Here is a 17,978-nt window from a genome sequence, read left to right as displayed (position 1 = left end):
CAAGTCACCGATGTCTTCTAAGCATTTAAGCCAGTAAGTCTCCAAAACAAAACAACAAAAAGCTGCATCCAGAGAAGCCTCTTCTCCCCACTCCAATGTGTAATCCTGATTTCAGCATTGCCCATAGAGATGCATGCACATTTTTGCTTCTCCTTTCTCATTTAAAAAGTTGTGAAATCCAAGCAGCTCATAGTCCTACCTGGTCCAAATGATCAGGATATTCTCTTCCTAAGACTCTTCCCACTTTCCTTTGCCACAGCATATAGCATTAGCATTATTCAAACACAAGTGAAACCACAAAGCCACTCAGGCTGGTCTGAGTCCAGACTATACAATCTCTTGCACAAAACAGCCAACCTAATTCCCATCAGCGGTTCTCAACCTGTGGGTTGCGACCCCTGAAAATATATCCTGCATATCAGATATTTACATTATGATTCATAACAGTAGCAAAGTTACAGTTATGAAGTAGCAACGAAAATAATTTTATGGTTGGGGGTCACCACAACATGAGGACTGTATTAAAGGGTCGCGGCATTAGGAAGGTTGAGAACCACTGCGTGATATCAAGACCATAAAGGGTCTCCATTATAAAAAGACTCATTTATTTCTCTCTACATTTTCCTGGGAAAAAACCACCCTTTTAAAAAGTGTTCCCAAGACTACAAGTTCTCCATATCAGAATAAACAGAGAACACATGTAAACTAGAAATTGAGTGCTTATTATGTGTCTGTGTACGTGCATGTATATATTATATATTTTAAAAATTAGTTCCCAGGCATGCACAGCATCAGCAGCATATAAGAAAGAAATTCAGAACAAAAGATATATTTAGGGTTATGGTTAGGTTTAGTGTTAGGATTAGGGTAACGTTTAGGGTTAGAATTAGAATAGGTTAATGGCTAGGTATAGGTTTAGGGTTAATTTCAAACTTTTTAAACAAGTTTATGTACATGAGACACATATCTATATAAATATATAGGATGTCTCAATAAATGTGTACATGCTTTAACAGCTGATAACTTAATTTTCACTCCTTTTCAGGTTTGATTGATTTAAAATAATGGGTGAAGCCAGACTAAGCTTTGAACAAAGAAAATTTATCCTAAAGTGCCATTAAACTTTTTTTTAATTGGGACACATAAAAGATAAAAGTTTATGGTACAGAGCCAGCAACAGTCGATGAATCGAGGACACACAAATACCAAACAAAATGATGCTTGATGTTTGCGATTCCATTGCTTCATGTTATCAGCAGTGCCTGGACTGTAGAACGGCCATCAGTTTGAAAACAGGCATTGACAAAAAAAACTTATTTCTGTAGATTCTTTTAAATTTTGAAAATGAACTGTATGTTAAACGCTGACTTTACAATCATGCAAAGTGTGCACAGATTTTTTGGGGCACCCTGTATATATTTAAATACTTAAATTTTACATAGATATCTTCAAATGTCTACATAACTAGTAAGTGATGTACTATTAGAAGAAGTCACATTAACCTCTTTGCTATTTCTGAGACATGCTCAGCGTCTCAAAGTGTTTTTTCTCCAAAGACCTCATTACCACCCGACTTTATTTATTTTTATTGTCTGCTCCAATGAAAATGTAATGTCCAAGAGAGGAGAGACTTCCGTTTTATTCATTGCTATATCCCTAACACCTAGAATTGTACTTAATATATAGGGCACTTAATAATTATTTGCTAAATGAATCAACTGACTGAGAAATTAAGAAGGCTAGACTGTTGAGGAAAGTACTCTAAAAGGACTAAAGTTAAACTCATGCTTAAATGGGAAAAGAGCATTCCAGTAAATGAGTAAATGTGACATGTTTAGAGGGCAGAGCAAACCAGACTGGCTGGGGGTCTGATGAGTAGTGGAAGATAAGGCTGGAGTGAGAGTATAAGGCAGTGGTTCTCAACCTTGGCTGCACATTAGAATGACCTGGGAATCTTTATAAAATCCTGATTTCTGGGCCCCATCCTCTGGAAATTCTGTTTCTTTGTTATGGGATGAGGCCACAACATTAGTAACAAAGAAACAGAATTTCCGGAGGATGAGGCCCAGAAATCAGGATTTTAAAAAGATTCCCAGGTCATTCTAATGTGCAGCCAAGGTTGAGAACCACTGGTATAAGGACTATTAAATGCCATGATACCTAAAGTCCGGTCCAGCTCAAAAATTGTATGATTCAGGTTTCATTCTACAGATCAGGAACATTATTGCTACTACCAAAAAGGGAGGCGCCATTTTGGGGCTCAGCCCATCTGGTTTCCAGATGATCTAATAAGAAATTTTGAAAGAAGTATCAGCATAACTTGATGATAGACTGGAAAAGACAAAAATAACTTCAAAAATATGAGCTCAAGCAACTGGAAGGATGGTGATAATACTGATGAGAGAGGGGAACTAGTTTGAAAGTTCATGACATCTTAGTTTTGAGGTAAGAGTAGCACAACCATGTCGAAATATCTCGACTATTGTTGAGACATCTTGGAACTGATAGGGATGGGGGCAGGGAAAAGGATATCAGTCATGAAATTGCTATTAAGTACTGAATTTTCTATTTATCTATTATTCCATTTACTTCAGGCAAACACCCTTACCTTTGGGCTCACTTGACCCATTTTAGATCAAAGGAGTCAATTCTTGGTTAACTGTCAAAAGCACCAAGTTGATCTGCTATTCCTGGGACTCTACTAGAGCCGTTGGCCAAGGTGCTTGCTTTTCTGCTAGGATCGGATACTCTGAACATTCTATAAATGTGAAACTGCCAGAAGTCCTTTTGCTACCATACACAGAGAAAGCCTGAGAATAAAGTCAAATGGAGGAAAGGAAAGGTAGAGTTCCAACAATGCTGTTAAAACCCCAATATCCAGCCTAGCCTGAGGTCAGCACCACCATTAAGACTTCCCAGTTCAGAAAGTCAAATGGTCTTCCTCTTCTTTCTCTCTTTTTAAAAATATATATTTTTATTGGTTTCAGAGAGGAAGGGAGAGGGTGAGAGAGATAGAAACATCAATGATGAGAGAGAACCATTGATCGGCGGCCTCCTGCATGCCCTATACTGGGGATCGAGCCCGCAACCCGGGCATGTGCCCTGACCAGGAATCAAACCGTGACCTCCTGGTTCACAGGTCGGCACTCAACCACTGAGCCATGCCAGCTGGGCCTCTTCTTTCTCTTTACGCCAGTTTGAGTTATGTTTTTTGTATCTTGTAGCCCAAAAGGGTCCCAAATAATATAACAAGTATAAATACAGACAGCTTTTAGAATCTAGTGTCCTTAAGAGTGAAAGAATAGGAAGTAAAGGGGAATCTGCCTTTTCACCCACCACTGATAATCAGAAAGCATTGGGTAACCAGCTTAAAGGTTACTATGGGATCTTGGTCTTGAGATGCACAGAAGATTCCATAGCAAGATATTAGGACTAGAAAATAACAAGTGCTCTGAAGACCAAAACTGCTTTGGACTTTGGAGGATACTGAATAACATTCCATTCAATGTTACTTTGTGATAATGTTGATGAGATGCCATAGGATCTTAACTCTTGTTTATATCAATTAGCCCATGGTAAAACTGGTTTCATTATATGTCGTTCCACTTAAAGTTGCAGAACCTATCAACAACATTAGTCCTAGCTGGTTTGGCTCAGTGGGTAGAGTGTTGGCCTGGGGACTGAAGGGTCCTGGGTTTGATTCCAGTCATGCCTGGGGTTGTGAGCTTGATCTCCAGTAGGGGGCATGCAGGAGGCAGCCTATCAATGGTTCTCTATCATCATTGATGTTTGTCTATCTCTCCCTCTCCCTTCCTCTCTGAAATCAATAAAAATATATATTTTTAAAAAACAAAACAACATAAAGTGATGACTTACTATGTTTTCTAGCATCTATACCAAATTAAACTCTTTTCATTCAAGCCCAGTGTATCACAGCATTTAAAAAATGCCTACTCCTGCACATGAAGAATGATACTTTCACTTATATGTGTGTGTATCCCAGCAAGTGTAGTTTTCATTTCCTCTTCCTTCTGGCCTGAGAGAGAAAGTTCATGCTCTTTCTTACTTGAGAGAAGATACTTACTTCAGGGACAAACACACTGATTACTTACCCTTGCTCTCAAAACACACTTCAAACATGTCATAATCTTCAGTGGTAAAGGCAAATTTCCCCTTGGTTGCATCCTCCTTGGAGTACAGAATATGGCCAGCAGAATCTGTGATCTAAAATAAAAAAGTAAGTAAGAGCAGGCAGCAAATAACACAGGAAGGAAACTGATAGAAACTGGAGAAATAGAAAGAAACACTGTCTATAAAAGACATTTATCATAATGATGACCATGTTCCAACTATTCCCAAAGACAGGAATAGGATGAGAGGATGAAGCCCAAATACAACAAATTTCATTCATTCAAGCAGCCTATCCACACTGTAGGTTAAAATCTGTTGGCATGCCCTGACTGGTTTGGCTCAGTGGATAGAGCATCAGCCTGCAGACTGAAAGGTCCCAGGTTCGATTCCAATCAAGGGCATGTACCTTGGTTGCGGGCACAACCCCAGTAGGGGTGTGCAGGAGGCAGCTGATCTATGTTTCTCTCTCATCGATGTTTCTAACTCTCCCTTCCTCTCTGTAAAAAATCAATAAAATATAATTAAAAAAAAAAAAAAATCTGTTGGCACTATAGAATGACAGTTGAGATATAAATTGAGTTTAGTAGCAAAGGTTCACTTTATAGAATGTAGAACAGTATTTTCCAGAAAGGGATATGTCATAAAAATGGAAGTGAACGATTACCAAAAAAAATACTACAAAAAGGATAAAGATACATAAGAACACATCTCTTCTGTAAAATAATTCTTGATAGGGTTGAGAGGTGGGGAGTGGAATGGGATATCTGATATAAGGAGAGAAGGAAAAGAAGGCATGCACAGAAAAGAAAATCTGGTAGCTGTATTCCTCCAAATGTCATGCTAATTTGTCAGTGGCTACCTGGGATGGGAAAGAAGCCCAGGGTTAAACAAAAAGTTCTCCTAAAGAAGGCATCCTTGGCTTCTACAAATGATAATGCCTTTCTTACAGGTTGTTAGCTTTAGGTCTCCGAACTTAAACTGCTCCATTCCTAGAGAATGGCCTGTAAAGAAGGGAATTACATGGTAACATGACAGATTGGATCTCAGGCTTCTTTTCTAGAGCATATGCTATCTTAGCAGAAGGCAATTTCATTATCTAAGGCAGAAGCTACTTGCAATGTGCAACACAAAAGTAGTGGCTTCATTACATTAAACTGGATATTCTAACGCTGTTTTTAAAACAAGATTCATTTATAAGTGAGATTTTAAATTTAAAAACTGAGTAGCACACATATAAGCCTATCTACTTAAAGCACTTCACTAGTCATTTCTGAGTAGTGAGTTTTCTTTATACTTTTAGTTTTCTCTCAATTTTCTACAAAGGCACATATCACTTATAGTCAGGAACAAAGTTATTTCGTTTTGAGGGGAAAAACATAATAACTAAAGAATAGTTATCACAGATAAGACAAATTTTAAATGATGGGTTAATTAAAAAGGTTTTATGACATCTTCTAAATTCCCTAAAAATAGCCCTAACCGGTTTGGCTAGGTGGATAGAGCGTCAGCCTGCGGACTGAAGGGTCGGAATGAAGGGTCCCAGGTTCGATTTCGGTCAAGGGCATGTACCTTGGTTGCGGGCACATCCCCAGTAGAGAGGGGGTGTGTGTGCAGGAGGCAGCTGATCGATGTTTCTCTCTCATCGATGCTTCTAACTCTCTATCCCTCCCCCTTCTTCTCTGTAAAAAATCAATAAAATATATTTTAAAAAAATAATAAAAACAAATTCCCTAAAAATAACAGCAGTAATAGCAATCAAGTATCTTCTGTCATGAATGATGCTGATCATTCATGGCGGTCAAGCATTTAAGATCCCTCAATCTGCATTGGTCATTGGGGATACAAGGATGTGTAAGATAGCTCCTATCTTTAAAGGGCTTAAGAATCTAAATGAGGAGAGGAATAAGAAAGGAGACCACTACGTTGTGAAAAGTGCATTACTAGAGGTATGCACAGGTGCCCCGGGATTGTGGAGGGTCAGGGAGTGTATCATGAAAGAGATGACACATGAGCTGAGTCTTCAAGGATGAGTTGCAACTAGGGAAGAATTGGGGAAAAGGCATTCAGGATACAAGAGACAGCAAATATGAATGCCTGGGGTCCAGGAAAAAAAACCAAAAAAACATGGTATCATCATAATACCGATAAGTGGTGCTCACTGAGCACTTACCAAGTGTCAAGTACTATGCCAGGTGCTTTATACGCATTTTAATTTAATCTTTACTATAACTCTATAGGTAAGAACTATTATTTCCCCCATATTCCACAGGAGGAAAGTTTAAGAGGCTGGAGAGGTACTGACAAGAACATGTAGAACTGCAACAACATGCTAAGGAGTTTAAACTTCACTTAGTACAAAGTGGAAAGGCAATGAAGAATTTGAAACAAGAGAGTGCTGTAATTCAATTAGCAATTCAGAAAACATGAATCTGATACTACTAGGAAGACAGACTCAAGAGGGACAATACTAAAGATAAGAAGATGGGTTAGGACACTATTCTGGTACTCCAGATTAAAAATAATGAGGGCTGGCCAGGCTGGTGTAGCTGAGTGGTTGAGCATCAACCTATGAACCAGGAGGTCATGGTTCAATTCCCGGTCAGGCCATATGCCTGGTTTGCAGGCTCAAACCCCAGTGTGGGACGTGCAGATTCTCTCTCATCATTGATATTTTATCTCTCTCCCCCTCTCCCAAATCAATAAAAATATTAAAAGTAAAATAAAATCAAAACGATTAGGGCGACTTTGAATATAGAGAAAAGGTGACAGATTGGAGGGATTTTAAGGAGGAAAGGACCACAGGACAAGACCAAAAAATAAATGCCCTGAAGGATCAACTGAGCAACATAACAGAGTCTAATGGACCAGTATAAGTCCATAGGGTGTGGTTGACAATGTGGAAAACTGGATGGGTCTGTCTTAAGGAAGAAAACAGTGACATGCCAGGTTTTCAAATCATCCAATTTTCAAAAGAAGTTGTGGACATTTTAACTTTTATTTGAAATCTCCTAATTTTTAAATCCTCACAACAAATCCCAACATTTGAAAAACTATCTAAAGACCAAACAAAAGATGTCTATAGGACTGAGTTCCTCTGATCCACCAATTTCTGATCTTTGCATAGGACAGGAAGAAAACTGACTAAAATTACATAAAAGAACTGGGGGACAACACTAAGGTCTCAGCTGAGATCACGGACCATAGATTTCTAGCAGCCAGGATGCAAAAGCAGAGAAAAGTATTAAGTGATTTAGGCTTGGGGTTCTGCAACTGAATGTTTTTTAAGGCTAAGGGGATAAAGGAATTATGCTAGAAACGTTTTATACATATTCTTTAATCCTCACAATCACCCCATAAAAGCCAGTCTTATCATCCTCATTTTACTGATGAGGAAACTTAGTAACTTGTCCATTATCACAGAGTTAATAAATTGTGTATGTGCATTTGAAGCAGTCAAAAACCCATGTTCTTTTCACATTCCATGTTGCATCCCCACAAAAGGAATGTCCGAAATAAGTGGTATGCAAAGATGCCAAGAAAGACTAACAGAATCTGATGAATTATTTGGGTCAGTGTATGTCAGAGCACCTGTGAGTGCTCTTGAGTGGGACACAGCACTTTTCAGTCTGTATTCTCCTCCTTAGAGATTAGCAGGCAGCCACAAGGTAAAGTCCTTGATGTCAGCAATAACCAATAGATAATCTGCAAGCGAATACATAGCCCTAAAGATTCCAAAAGACCTCAACTAAAAGAAAAATCCTAATAAAGAACTACTTTAGAACCTGGGATACACAGATTATAGGGCAAACAGGTCTGGGAATGAGTAAAATCCCAGTGATGTGTAGTCATCAGTGTGGTGCCACTCTTCCTTTCTTCAGAATCTATTCATCCATCAGATATTCACACTTCCCCACTTTCCAGCCCCCAAAAGCACAAAGACAATTCCTAAAAGTAAAGAGGAAGCTCAAAAAGACAGACTCTAGGAATAACAGATTTTCACATTTGAAGCTGATCTAAAAACTCGAATTTGGATTTGGCTTCTATGTATAAAGTTACAGAAAATGTAGAACTTCTCCAAGGCACACCTGGATAAAAAGAAGTTTCTAAATTTGCTCAATGTACTAGCTTAGTTCTTAAGGGAAAAAGGAAAGGATTACAGGCTGCTAGAAATGTTTAAATGTAAATGAAACCAGTAGAGGACAGCAGGAACTAAACATCAAGGGTATAAGTACTGAACAGTCATCACAGAAGCCATCTTCAGTTAGGCAGGGAAAGAGGCTAGGTCACTGGCCTACAACAAACAACCCAACTTAATTGGGCTTACAAGATTTGGCACACATTTGCCATCTTATGTCCTAGAATAATAGCTTATGATCTCTTTGTATTCTCCTAAGATATTAAAAGGGTTCTTAAAAAAAGTTATTCATTTAAGGCAACTCTACAGATGATAAAAGTATCTAGATGCAGGTCAAAACACTCTTAAGGTATTGGCAAAAATCCTTTATAGAGTAACTTGCAAAATGAATCAAGAAGTCTGTCATGTTTTTCTGAAAGGCTCTGATACAATCCACTCCTCCAACTGGTACTTGGAGCGATAAAAACTGTTAAAATTTTCCTCTACTTTGTACTGAGGAACTATAATCATGGTAGAACATCTTGCTTTGTTGTTTCTTTCTATAATATCTGAAAATGTATTAAAAGTTCATTATAGGGCAAAAACTCAAATACTTTATAAGAGGCTGAAGACAAAGGACCCATCACTGCATGTACCTTCTTCAACATGAAATTTACCTCCCAGAATAGTGTGTGATAATGATCACAATTCTCTTGGCGCCTCCACATTTCTATATTCCTTATGATATTGAGTTGACAGAACTATATATGAGGGTATTTGTCTAGAAATTTAGAAATCCATGCAGACAACTTGACAACTTAACCTTCAGGTCAGGCTCTAACAGATCCTAGAATTTTTCTGAAAATCAATCGATTTTCCATGTAGTTCATAACTGTGCAGCTATTTTAGGAGCCAAGTCACTGATCTTAAGGGTAAAAAAAAAAAAAAAAATCACATGACCCCAACATAATTACATAAATCAGCAGGTAGCTAAAATTAGGGAATAGAAAACTGGGCCAAGCTAAATGACTAGCCAGAACTGGCAAAGTCTATTAGGCCAAAATGATGGTTTTAAATTTCCTTTAATTAAGATGTTCTAATTATAGATCACCTTAAAAAATCACCTGGTTTCTCAAGAATTTAGACTTTACTTTTTTCTTCTTCTTCTTAAATTTTACTAGAGAACCATCTTGGTAGTGTTAAATAACTGCCACTTTCACCTACCATAACAGCAATCCCTTAAAGGATTCCTTTCTTCACTTTTAACAATAAAAACATGTATAATACATATTGTAAAGTTCTTAATTAAACAAGGGTAATATCAAGCTATAAAATTTGCCCATATAACATCAAAGGATAGGAAGTAATAAAGATTTGTTTCCAGATAACACCTTCTGAAGAAAAGCAAACCAAAGGTCACAACTTAAAAAGTGCTGGAAAAGCTGTTAATTGTATGTGCAGAGTAGCTGATGTCAAGAATATGTGAATATTCTCACACTGAAACTGTCAAGTATGTAAGAATACAGGCCACTGGGAATATAAACTCATTTAGAACTAAATTTTCTTGGACCATTCTAGGCAGTGGCTGGAAAACAGGTTCTTGAGCAGGTCCTGCTTCTGAAGCCTGCTCCTATTCCTTTACCAAACAGTCAAGATAATAAATACCTGCTTACTTCAAAAGGATTTTAAAGTAGCTTAGGCCCAAACACTAGGCAAATAAAGCAATTAGGAATAAAAAAGAATAGAGTTCTCCTGGAAGAAGAAAACAAATAGGCGCCATCAAGAACCTGAACTGAGCAAATGAAATCTGCACTATACATTTGACTCAAGTTTTCTGGAAGCCAAGATTAAAAGATTAAGAGAAACACAAGTTGGGTTACATATAATTTATTTTTTAATGAAATCTCACAAATTTATCTTCAGAGATAATTTTCCTGGAACAGCAAGAACAACTTATCAGGAAGGTCCTTGCAAAAGGACTGTGACCAATAGACTCTCCATTTTCAACCATGACCTTCCTACAGTTCCAATGGGAGCGTTTAGTGACCTTCCCTATGATCTGCCTGACCTAATTAATGTGGAGGAGGGACCTGAAGGAACTAGATGAATGCTCCTGTGCTCTGCTTCTCTGTCCTTCAGCATTCCTCTCCCTATTCTACCTCCTCTTGCAGCTCATAGAATTCCCAGTCTTTCTCTAAAGTTGCAAGAAAGCTGAGACTACTTTTGGCCACTCGCTGTTACCAGTCTGTTTAAAAAAAAAAAAAGTGCCAGGAAAAGATGTCTTAAAAATAATACTGTCCACCCAGATCTCATGTCCTAATGACATTCTTCAATAAAAAGAACCAGGTCTCCTTGGAGAAATGGCTGATCCTAAGATTGAGGCAGGAAAAATACAAGATGAGCCTGGAGCTTGTAGTGCCAAAAAGTAAGGAAGTGCTCAAAAACAAAATAAAACAGAAAAACAAGAATGGAGATATGTCAACGGGATACAGGAGCCACATGAAAGCACTCCCAATCATCAAAGCTGAAATAATTTGAGTGCCCAGTCAGCATGGCTCAGTGGTTGAACAGACTATAAACCAGGAGGTCACCTTTTGATTCCCGGTCAGGACACATGCCTAGGCTGCAAGCTCAATTCCTACTTTGGGGCGTGCAGGAGGCAGCCAATCACTGATTCTCTCTCATCACTGATGTTTCTATCTCTCTCTCCCTCTCCCTTCCGCTCTGAAATCAATAAAAATGTATTTTCTTTAAAATGAAATAATGTGAGCAACAAAAAAGTAGCATTTGGACTATAATCCAAAGTATAAAATAAATATCCATGAATCCACACTATTATAAATTAAACAAACAAACAAACAAGGGAGAAGAGACAGATCTCCTGTGCAGGAGACTCTCAAATAATTTACGTAGAAACAGCACCCTCAAGGAAGTTAAGAATAACTCCCCACTGCCCATAGTGACTTCCCTGCAAAGAGCACAGTATGGAAAAGGGAAAGAAGTGATCTGACAATGGAGAAACCTGACGAACACAACCTCGGCCAGGTGATCACAGTCAATATCAACAGTGATAAATCATGTTGATGGCAAGTTCCCTTGATGTGACGTGATGTGATGAAAATGACATTTTACCTCTGTAATCTTCCTCCCCCAGATCCATAATCCCAACAGAGGGGCATCCTATAAAATACTTGACTAATACACCTCAAAACTCACAATGTAGTCACAAACAAGAAAATTCTGAGAAACTGTCATAATCTAGAGAAGCCCAAAGAGATACAACTAAATGTAATATATCCAGGATAGGATTTTGGAACAGAAAAAATGACAATAGGCACAATTAAGGAAATGTGTCAATACTGGTTCACTCGGTGTGACAAATGTACATACCAATGTAAGATGTTAATAGGGGAAACTGAATGTGGGGTACATGGGAACTGTACTATCTGCACTGTTTTTCTGTCAATCTAAAACTGTCCTAAAATAAAAACTTTATTTAAAAAAATTGTGTACTATCCAAAAGAATAAAGTCAAGAACACATATATATACACACATATCTCCAGAGTCTCAAGAAATTCTTAGTCTACTTGGAGCCAAGCAAGCAAACATTTTCACATATTTTTTATGAGGCATATTACAAATAGTTAATTTGAACAAGTCTAAACCTACTCCTGGAAAACTGACATATGATCCATGGAGGAGGTGGCAAGTACGTGTCTTCCTGCTAGTATAGGTCACACAGTATTTCCATTTGTTGAATCAGCTTCATATCGTACCAGTCCAAGACTATGGTAGTACTTTTTTGTTTTTTAAACCTTCTTTTCCTGGAGTGCTACCATAGCAGCAGAGGTCAATCAGCTTGTGGCTTTGCTGTAGTTGGTGAAAATCTGATGGTGTAAACTCCTTCAAATAGGCTCCTACCTGTACTCCATCAGGTTTATGATCAGTCTGTAGTATAATACTGAATATAAAATGTGTACATATTATTTTAAGGAAAACCATCAACTTTGTAGCTCCTTAATGACAAACTCTGGAATTTAGAATCAGCAAGTCCCTTGTAGAGCTCTATACATTGAATAAAAATGAACTGAAACAGAGATACCTACCCCTTTCTCTCTTTGAGACAGTAAAGCAAAGCAGTTAGACTAAAGATTCTAGAGTCAGACCTCAGGTCTGTGTTCAAATAAGAACTGTGCCACTTACTAGCTGTAAGGCCTTGGGTATGTTCCTTAACCTCTCTATGCCTCATATGTAAAATAAGGACAACAGTATGAACTTCATGAGGCTATTGTGAGGATTAAATTTAACACAAAGGCCCTGGAACAGTGTCTGGCACATGGCAAGCACTCAATAATGTTATCACTGTCATTATTCGAATTATTATAATTGTTAGAGATAATAAGAACTCCATAAACATTTAGAACACCAACCACAGTTCCAACCTAACAGTGCTAATGGATGGCAAAATAAATGAAGTTTGCTACATTGACTAAATCCCGGGATGGTTAGAATCTGAAGAGGTACCAAAATGCCTAACAGAGCAGGTATTCAACAAAACCTTTAGCTAACAGGGATAGCAAGAAATACAAGATGACTCCAGAATTTCCTGAACGTATTTTTTAACCTGATGAGTAAAAAACTACCTGGGGGAGGGAAGAGAGGATGGTGTGTTCATATATAATGATCAGAGGTTGTGGGTCTACACTCTTCATTTACTTTAAGATATAAAAAAAGCAGAAAGAACTACCAATCATTGAATATGTTGTCGTCTTAGACTAGAAAAATAGTATGAGAAATACCTTCAAAAGACTACCACAAGTTTCCACTGTTCTCTAACATGAGGAATATGGAAAACTAACAGCCTAGAACAGTGATGGCGAACCTTTTGAGCTTGGCGTGTCAGCATTTTGAAAAACCCTAACTTAACTCTGGTGCCATGTCACATATAGAAATTTTTTTTATATTTGCAACCATAGTAAAACAAAGACTTATATTTTTGATATTTATTTTATATATTTAAATGCCATTTAACAAAGAAAAATCAACCAAAAAAATGAGTTCGTGTGTCACCTCTGACACGTGTGTCATAGGTTCGCCATCACTGGCCTAGAAGCTATATTTAATGGCGTAAAATGAATTTATCCTGAACTTTTAACAAGAGCAAATACCAACTCCACGTCTGAGTCCCTGAAATCAAAGAATCACATCTAAAGCTCACCCAGAACAAAGTCAAACTTAGGCCACAAACAGCATTTAGCAACACTAAATTCTTTAAAATTTCCAACACAAGCCAGCGATGGCATAGCACAGCAAAGAAGTATTGCTTGCCCTAGCCGGCTTGGCTCAGTGGATAGAGCGTCAGCCTGCGGACTGAAGGGTCGCGGGTTTGATTCCGGTCAAGGGCATATGCCTGGGTTGCGGGCTCGATCCCCAGTAGGGGGTGTGCAGGAGGCAGCTGATCAATGATTATCTCTCATCATTGATGTTTCTATCTCTTCCTCTACCTTCCTCTCTGAAATCAATAAAAATATATATTAAAAAAAAAAAGAAGTATTGCTTAAGGAGGCTTATCGAAGTGTTGAAAACTAGAAATGGAAAATTTCCAGGCACTGGTATGATTATGGATAGATGGTCTCTTCCTGCTTCTATCAGCATTTGCTCCTAACTCAACATCGGCAATATGTCATGCTTGACTGAGGAGGGGGAGGGGTAGTTGGGGGAAGAGAAGAAGGGAGAAAGAGGAAGGGAGAAGGAAAAACCAGTTACTGCCCTAACAATACTACTGCGTGGGTGAAACCAGATCAAATGTTTTTTTTCATACTGTTCCAAAGTTATTTACGGTAAAAACCTCCAGTGTGTCCCTTTTAGGCACAAACAAAGCCTTGTTCTTTCTTAACAACTAGTCCCTTGACTTCCCACACGTTATGTAGAACAATGAGGTCCAGCACAGGATAAAGCAGATGACATCAACCTCCCTCAAGTCAGAGATTTGTTTGGGAGCCCAAACTCTGGTTTGTGGCCAGCTGGCTCATTTTACAGAGGGCTCTACTGTCCAAGCTGCTAGGTTGCGTAAGCGTATGGGGGCAATGGCTCAGGATCAACCACCAGTCAGCAATTCACACAAGAAACAGCATAGAAGACACCGCACCCCATTAGATTACCTCTATAAATCTATTCCATTTCCCTAGAAACTGGATTCAGTGTTCAGATGTCATAAAAAAAGATACGGCATACAATTTCAAATTCTAAGCAGCTCCCTTTCTCTAGATTGGTTCAAAATAGATATGACTGTGGATAACTAACGGTTCACTGAATAGGAGAGATTTAAATGATGTATCATACCATGTAGTTTTTATGGAGAAGAAAACACAGTCAGGTTTTAATTTAAAACTAGACATTTTGGATACAGTACGGAAAGAAACTAGATTTTAATACTATTGAATGCTAATGTACCAATCACCCTTCTGTACTAAACCACCTATTTATTGACCTGTTTCTAACCCATTGGACAACAGTCACAGCAAATATAAATGTGAAAGAGACATAGCTTTCTCAACAGAAAAAGATCAGCCCTCAGTTCAGACACCGATAGTAATAAGCTGAAATATAACTGTTCCAAATAAAATCATCTCAAAATTATAGTGCATGCGCACACACAAACGTCTTTTATCTTTTCACACAGATTTTAGCAGAGGGACAGGGGCTTATTAAGCCAATGGTTTCTCAACTGCCAAGAAGCTTCTTGGTAATTTTTAGGCTTAAATTGTGATAGGCCTGTAACTCAAGGCTGAACTCTTCAAATGATCTATTTAGCTTTCTTATCTATAAGCTAGTTAGGAAAGATAGGGACCATAATTGAGTAAATATCCAAACTTAAAAATCTCATTTAGCAAAGTGAATTGTTAATTTTCTCTCTTGAAAAATGACAATAAAAAAAATGTAGACCAATTAGATTATTTGGAAGAGGCTGAACAAGTATAAATGACTTAAATTATTACCACTGGGCTTTTCTTTCCTTTCTGGTGATGGTTATGACAGCTCCTCACAGTTGCCTTTTCTCTTTCTGTAATTTATTTCCAAAATATAAATCACCCTTAGACTACAACTCATCTCATCCCTTAAAATTAATTAATCCTCCATTTTCCACTATTAACAAGCACCCTAAATAATAAATGGTATTGGAGCCTATGAAAGTATGATGGTATCACCTAGTCTTAATGAAATGTGATTTCCAATTCAAAATCAAAAGAGATGATATTCTGACCACACAAAAATACTCTTTATGCCATCAATCATTCCCTAGCTCTATCACTTGATTTTTCAGTATAGTACTTAATCACTACCGATTATGTGTATTTGTTAAGTTGTTTTTTCTCTGTTCTCCACCAGAGTTCAAGGACCTTGTTTGATGTTCATTTCCATATCCCCAGCTAGGTCTGGAATATACTAAATATTAAATATTTACTGAGTGAAAGGAAGAATCACAGACTAAATACTCAGAATTCCTCCCATTAAAATACTCTTTAACTGGTCGCTACAATGATATATGACTGGGAAGTCAGATTAGCAAGTCAATTATCATTCAAGAGAGAAGAGTACTAATATCTATGGCCTACCTTAAAGAGCCCTGTGCAATAAAGAACACATCTCAATAAGTCCTTCTATCAATTCTTTGAGAGCTATCATCCCCATCTTATAGATAAGGGCCCAAGGAAAGGGTTAAGTAATTCCCCCAAGACCATGCACCCTGTAAGTGGTGAACTGCTGGGATTTAAACCCAAAACTGTCTGACTCCAGGTCCAGTCTCTTTCCAATGTACCACATAGCTCCTCAGTAACACTAAGATATTTAACTTAGTTGTACAATAATGCATATATAATGCATTAAACTGAGGACTCAAAGGTGAATAAGACATTAAGGAGTTCACAAAGTAAGCACCATACTACATGAAAAGTGCCTTACCAAACAGGATGTAATGGGAGCAAACAGGAGGGGAGTATGGGCAAAGACTGGTCCAAATTAAGAGAACATTGTATTCAAATAACTGTAAGGTGTTCAGTACGGCTAGAGTTGGGAGTGGGAGGAGGAAGTGAAGAGAAAGGGAGAAGGAAAGATCAGAGATGAGACTAGGATAGTGACAATTCATTTACGTTCATTTATCCCTTACACTGAAGCCCTAATATATGCCAGGCACTGTATTAGACACAAGCATTTCAATGATGAATGAGATAGTCTCTGCTCAAGGAGCTTTTAGTCTATGAGGAGATGGGTAAACACACAGTACAACATAGAGTGACATATGATAACACTGATGTATTTATTGGACATTAAGGTGCTCTTTGACAGGAAGAAAGTGGATTAGACAGCTCAATCAAGGCACTATATTCTTCTAAGAGAGACTGCTTCATTCAGAGCAACAGCTAAATGCCAATCCCAGTTGACCAGGTTTTGCACTACACAAAGTCTCCAGTTCTCCTAACCTCAACCCAAACTCCTGCTGCTTGAACCAGAGATGGACATATGACCAAAGAGAAGACCCAGAATGTGGCCTGGCATAAAAGGAGCCGAACCAATCAGATTTTTACATTAAGGGGCTGCATTTCAGAAGTTGAATGATGCACAGAGAGAATCACTGAGGCAGTCTGGTCCACAAGTGTTCAAAATTTAAGAGAAAGCACAACTGAGCGAACAGATACTATGAAAAAGGTGGCAAACTGTGATAAAGAGCTGGATCAAACCCACAAATGTATTCAGTGGCCTACATAGTATATTAAAATTTTAAAAATAATACCCAGCTTGTGGTCTCTAAAATACCACTCCTCACAAAAAGGAACCAGAACTCCTTGGAGGAAAAGCTGCCTCCAGATCAGGGGTTGGACATACAAAAGATGCGCCTAGGACACCTTACTGTCCCACGAAACAGTGAAGTTATCAAAACCTTATGCCAGGGATTGTGTCAAAAGGATAAGGGAGCCAGAGACATAAGGAATGCAACTGACTAAACCAATGACTCTAAAAACTGAAACAAACAACAAAAAATAATTTCAGAATAATAGTTAACCCTCTGGACTACACTGGAAATGACAAGGGCAAGAATGCCTTACTGTGAAAAATGTCAATTAAAAGAACTGAATTCTGCCCTGGCCCGTTGCTCAACGGTTAGAGCATCAGCCAGTGTACTGAAAGATCTCGGGTTCAATTCCCAGCCAAGGGCATGTACCTCAGTTGCAGGCTCGATCCCCAGGCTTGGGGGAGTGGGGGAAGCAAGCGGAAGGCAACCAATTGATGATGTGTCTCTCTCACATCAATGTTTCTCTCTCTCCCCCCTCCCTTCTATTCTCTCTAAAATATCTTTGGATGAGGATTAAAAAAAAGAAAAAAAGAAATGAAGTCTATTTTTCCTACCTTTCCTATATGAATTATAAATTTATGGCTAACCAAGTGGTCTTAAATTCTTTAAGAATAATTCCAGCCAATAAATATGGAAGGAATAACAGAATTAGAAAATAATTTCATAACTTTAATGAAACAATAAATTCATACAAGTCATCAATGGACTCATAAGAGAAAAATTAATGGGAAGCTTTATAATGGAGGCTTCAGGGCACTACCATCTCAGTAGGCAGAATAATGGCATCCCCTGCCCTCCCACACCACCCAAAATGTCCACATCTGCCCAGCCAGTGTGGTTCAGTGGCTGAGCACCAACCTATGAAGCAGCAGGTCACACAG

The 17,978-nt window shown here is 38.2% G+C and overlaps 1 protein-coding gene across 1 annotated transcript in view; it reads right to left on the bottom strand.

Moving 5' to 3' along the window:
- The window catches only part of TMED10 (transmembrane p24 trafficking protein 10), a 37,184-nt gene that overhangs the window by 16,316 nt on the left and 2,890 nt on the right, over nt 1–17,978 (bottom strand). The window contains exon 2 of the mRNA XM_070416444.1: nt 4,113–4,224. Within this exon, the coding sequence (XP_070272545.1) occupies nt 4,113–4,224 (112 nt within the window). The remainder of the gene's footprint in view (nt 1–4,112; nt 4,225–17,978) is intronic.

The sequence above is a fragment of the Myotis yumanensis genome, unplaced genomic scaffold (assembly GCF_028538775.1).
Source record: "Myotis yumanensis isolate MYYU_CA2020_CCGP unplaced genomic scaffold, mMyoYum1.0.hap1 SCAF_1, whole genome shotgun sequence".
Lineage (NCBI taxonomy): Eukaryota > Metazoa > Chordata > Mammalia > Chiroptera > Vespertilionidae > Myotis > Myotis yumanensis.
This window is presented reverse-complemented; position numbering and strand designations above follow the sequence as displayed.